This window comes from Borostomias antarcticus (assembly GCF_949987555.1).
Source record: "Borostomias antarcticus genome assembly, contig: scaffold_357, whole genome shotgun sequence".
Taxonomy (NCBI): domain Eukaryota; kingdom Metazoa; phylum Chordata; class Actinopteri; order Stomiiformes; family Stomiidae; genus Borostomias; species Borostomias antarcticus.
In genome coordinates this window covers 32977-37976 of record NW_028175938.1, presented here as the reverse complement: position 1 = coordinate 37976, position 5000 = coordinate 32977, and the positions used below count along the sequence as shown (strand labels likewise).

At 50.4% G+C, this 5000-nt stretch overlaps 1 protein-coding gene across 1 annotated transcript in view; it reads right to left on the bottom strand.

Moving 5' to 3' along the window:
* The window catches only part of LOC311329033 (capping protein, Arp2/3 and myosin-I linker protein 3-like), a gene marked incomplete at both ends in the record, with an annotated part of 44804 nt that overhangs the window by 7119 nt on the left and 32685 nt on the right, over positions 1–5000 (bottom strand). The window contains one exon of the mRNA XM_084462923.1: positions 1–4. This exon is cut by the window's left edge and continues 87 nt beyond it. Coding sequence (XP_084319049.1) covers positions 1–4 — 4 coding nt within the window. The remainder of the gene's footprint in view (positions 5–5000) is intronic.

Below are 5000 nucleotides of genomic sequence, written 5' to 3'. Positions count from 1 at the left end.
GGGCCTGGAAACAGGTGATTTCTGAGTGGAGAGTTTCAAAGATGTCTGCTTCAAAGTAAGACAAATCTACTGGAGGTTTATAAATAGCAGAGAGATATCCTGTCTCTCTCAGTCAGTCATGCCCGGGGGAGATATCCTGTCTCTCTCTCTGTCAGTCATGCCCGGGGGAGATATCCTGTCTCTCTCTATCAGTCAGTCACGCCCGGGGAGATATCCTGTCTCTCTCTCTCAGTCAGTCATGGGGGGAGATATCCTGTCTCTCTCTCTCAGTCAGTCATGCCCGGGGAGATATCCTGTCTCTCTCTATCAGTCAGTCATGCCCGGGGGAGATATCCTGTCTCTCTCTATCAGTCAGTCATGCCCGGGGGAGATATCCTGTCTCTCTCTATCAGTCAGTCATGCCCGGGGGAGATATCCTGTCTCTCTCTATCAGTCAGTCATGCCCGGGGAGATATCCTGTCTCTCTCTATCAGTCAGTCATGCCCGGGGGAGATATCCTGTCTCTCTCTATCAGTCAGTCATGCCCGGGGGAGATATCCTGTCTCTCTCTATCAGTCAGTCATGCCCAGGGTTGATCTGATCCCAACCAGATGTGTGATTGAGCCTGTTTTACTGGTGAGATCTGATGACAAAGATCTTCTTTGTGAAAAAACCCCAACATGCACACTCTTACAAAATGGTGGTGCTGGGAGTAAATCCCCTTTAAGGTTTCAAATGAGAAATACAAGACTCCCGCACACACTTTTTCTCTGCTTTAATCTTTTTAACAACGTTTCGGTGTTGCCACCTTCATCAGGACAGATTTGTGAAAAATCTGTCCTGATGAAGGTGGCAACACCGAAACGTTGTAAAAAAGATTAAAGCAGAGAAAAAGATCTTCTTTGTACCACATTAAGATCCCACTGATGTTCTACCCTTGCGTATGTTTTTGAATTATCTCTCTATCTCTCTCCATCTCTTTCTTCTCTCTCGGTCTCTCTCTCTCTCTCTCTCTCTCTACCTCTCTCTCTCTCTGTCTCTCTCTCTCTCTACCTCTGTCTCTCTCTCTCTCTGGCTCGGTCTCTCTCTCTCTCTCTCTCTCTCTCTGTCTCTCTCTCTCTCTCCCCCTCTCTCTCTCTCTCTCTCCTCTCTCTCTCTCTCCCCCTCCCTGTCTCTCTCTCTCTCCTCTCTCCTCACTCTCTCACTCTCTCCTCTCTCTCTGCTCGGTCTCTATCTCTCTCTCTCTCTCTCTCTCTCTCCTCTCTCTCTCTCTCTCTCTCTCTCTCTCTCTCCTCCTATCCCCTCCCTCTCTCTCTCTCTCTCTCTCTCTCTCTCCCCTCCCTCTCTCTCTCTCTCTCTCTCTCTCTCCCTCTCTCTCTCTCTCTCCCTCTCTCTCTCTCTCTCTCTCTCTCTCCTCCCTGTCTCGGCCCTCTACCTGGACATTGTGTTCACTTGCTGTATGGTTTCCTTAACAACAGGTGAGTCTGCTGGTCCTACTGGCACAGGATGAGAGAGAGAGAGAGAGAGAGAGAGAGAGAGAGATGTGTGTGTGTGTGTGTGTGTGTGTGTGTGTGTGTGTGTGTGTGTGTGTGTGTGTGTGTGTGTGTGTGTGGTGTGTGTGTGTGTGTGTGTGTGTGAGTGTGTGTGTGTGTGTGTGTGTGTGTGTGTGTGAGAGGGAGGAGCCTCAGAGGAGGATAAGCAGGTGTGTGTTCTCTCATCTTCTCATTATACAGCAGAGCTTCAGGAGGAGAGATTACTTTTCCCTGCAGCTGATTCCTGACCAGTGTGAGTGAGCCTGACACACACACCCTACACACACACACACACACACACACACCCCTACACACACACACACACACACACACACACCTCCACACACACACACCACACACACACACACACACCTCTACACACACACACACCACACACACACCTCTACACACACACCCTACACACACACACACACACCCCTACACACACACACACACACACACCCCTACACACACCTCTACACACACACACACACACCCCCTACACACACACACACACACCCCTACACACACCTCTACACACACACACCACACCTCTACACACACCTCTACACACACACACACACACACACACCACACCCCCTACACACACACATACACACACCCCTACACACACCTCTACACACACACACCACACCTCTACACACACACCTCTACACACACATACCCCTACACACACACACACACCACACACACACACACACACACACACACACCACACACACACACCCCTACACACACACACACACACCCCTACACACACACACCACACACACACACACACACACACCCCTACACACACCTCTACACACACACACCACACCTCTACACACACACCTCTACACACACATACCCCTACACACACACCTCCACACACACACACCTCTACACACACACACCCCTACACACAGCTCTACACACACACACACCTCTAAACACACCTCTACACACACACACACCACACCTCTACACACACACCTCTACACACACCTCTACACACACACACACACCTACACACACACCTCTACACACACACACCTCTACACACACACCTCTACAGCCGTCCTCATCACCTATCACCTCTGTCCTTCTGGGGCTCTGTCCCTCTGTCCCTCTGGGGCTCTGTCCCTCTGTCCCTCTGGGGCTCTGTCCCTCTGTCCCTCTGGGGCTCTGTCCCTCTGTCCCTCTGGGGCTCTGTCCCTCTGTCCCTCTGGGGCTCTGTCAGTCTGTCCCTCTGGGGCTCTGTCCCTCTGTCCCTCTGGGGCTCTGTCCCTCTGTCCCTCTGTCCCTCTGTCCCTCTGTCCCTCTGGGGCTCTGTGCCTCTGTCCCTCTGGGGCTCTGTCAGTCTGTCCCTCTGGGGCTCTGTCCCTCTGTCCCTCTGGGGCTCTGTCCCTCTGTCCCTCTGGGGCTCTGTCCCTCTGTCCCTCTGGGGCTCTGTCCCTCGTCCCTCTGGGGCTCTGTCCCTCTGGGGCTCTGTCAGAGTGTCCCTCTGGGGCTCTGTCCCTCTGGGGCTCTGTCAGAGTGTCCCTCTGGGGCTCTGTCAGTCTGTCCCTCTGGGGCTCTGTCCCTCTGGGGCTCTGTCAGAGTGTCCCTCTGGGGCTCTGTCCCTCTGGGGCTCTGTCAGAGTGTCCCTCTGGGGCTCTGTCAGTCTGTCCCTCTGGGGCTCTGTCCCTCTGGGGCTCTGTCCCTCTGTTCCTCTGTCTCTGTCAGTCTGGTCTCTGTCAGTCTGGGGCATGTGTGTGTGTGTGTTGGTGGGTACGGGTGTGTGTTGGTGTGGGTTATTTGGGGTTAGTATGTGTGTGTGTGTTGGTTATGGGTGTGTGTTTGTTATGTGTGTTTTGGTGTGTATGGGTGTGTGTATGGGTATGTGTTGTATTTGGGGTTGGTATGAGTGTGTGTGTTGGTGTGTATGGGTGTGTGTAGTATTTGGGGTTATTATGAGTGTGTGTATTGGTTTATGGGTATGTGTTGGTGTTTATTTGGTATTAGTATTATCTGTGTGTGTGTTGGTGTGTTGTATTAGGGGTTAGTATATGTGTGTGTGTGTGTTGGTTATGGGTGTGTGTTGGTTATGTGTGTGTGTTGGTTATGTGTGTGTGTTGGTTATGGGTGTGCGTGTTGGTTATGTGTGTGTGTTGGTTATGGGTGTGTGTGTTGGTTATGGGTGTGTGTTGGTTATGGGTGTGTGTGTTGGTTATGGGTGTGTGTGTTGGTTATGGGTGTGTGTGTTGGTTATGGGTGTGTGTGTTGGTTATGTGTGTGTGTTGGTTATGGGTGTGTGTGTTGGTTATGGGTGTGTGTTGGTTATGGGTGTGTGTTGGTTATGGGTGTGTGTGTTGGTTATGGGTGTGTGTTGGTTATGTGTGTGTGTTGGTTATGGGTGTGTGTGTTGGTTATGGGTGTGTGTTGGTTATGGGTGTGTGTTGGTTATGGGTGTGTGTGTTGGTTATGGGTGTGTGTGTTGGTTATGGGTGTGTGTTGGTTATGGGTGTGTGTTGGTTATGGGTGTGTGTGTTGGTTATGGGTGTGTGTTGGTTATGGGTGTGTGTTGGTTATATGGGTGTGTGTTGGTTATGGGTGTGTGTGTTGGTTATGGGTGTGTGTTGGTTATGTGTGTGTGTTGGTTATGGGTGTGTGTGTTGGTTATGGGTGTGTGTTGGTTATGGGTGTGTGTTGGTTATGGGTGTGTGTGTTGGTTATGGGTGTGTGTTGGTTATGGTGTGTGTGTTGGTTATGGGTGTGTGTGTTGGTGTGTATGGGTGTGTGTTGGTATGGGTGTGTGTGTTGGTTATGGGGTGTGTGTTGGTTATGGGTGTGTGTGTTGGTTATGGGTGTGTGTTGGTTATGGGGTGTGTGTTGGTTATGGGTGTGTGTGTTGGTTATGGGTGTGTGTTGGTTATGGGTGTGTGTTGGTTATGGTGTGTGTGTTGGTTATGGGTGTGTGTGTTGGTTATGGGTGTGTGTTGGTTATGTGTGTGTGTTGGTTATGGGTGTGTGTGTTGGTTATGGGTGTGTGTGTTGGTTTAGGGTGTGTGTGTTGGTTATGGGTGTGTGTGTATGTTATGGGTGTGTGTGTTGGTTATGGGTGTGTGTTGGTTATGTGTGTGTGTTGGTTATGGGTGTGTATTGGTGTGTGTTGTATTTAGTAGTATTATCTGTGCGTTCATTATGGGTGTGTATTGGTGTGTGTGGGTGTGTGTTGGTGGGTTGTATTTGGTATTAGTATGTGTGTGTGTTGGTTATGGGTGTGTGTTGGTGTGTTGTATTCGGGGTTAGTATGTGTGTGTGTGTGGTGTGTATGGGTATGTGTTGTATTTGGGGTTGGTATGAGTGTGTATGTTGGCGTGTATGGGTGTGTGTAGTATTTGGGGGTGAGTATGAGTGTGTGTTGGTGTGTGTGGTGTGTTGTATTTGGTATTAGTGTTATCTGTGTGTGTGTTGGTGTGTTGTGTTCGGGGGTTAGTATGGGTG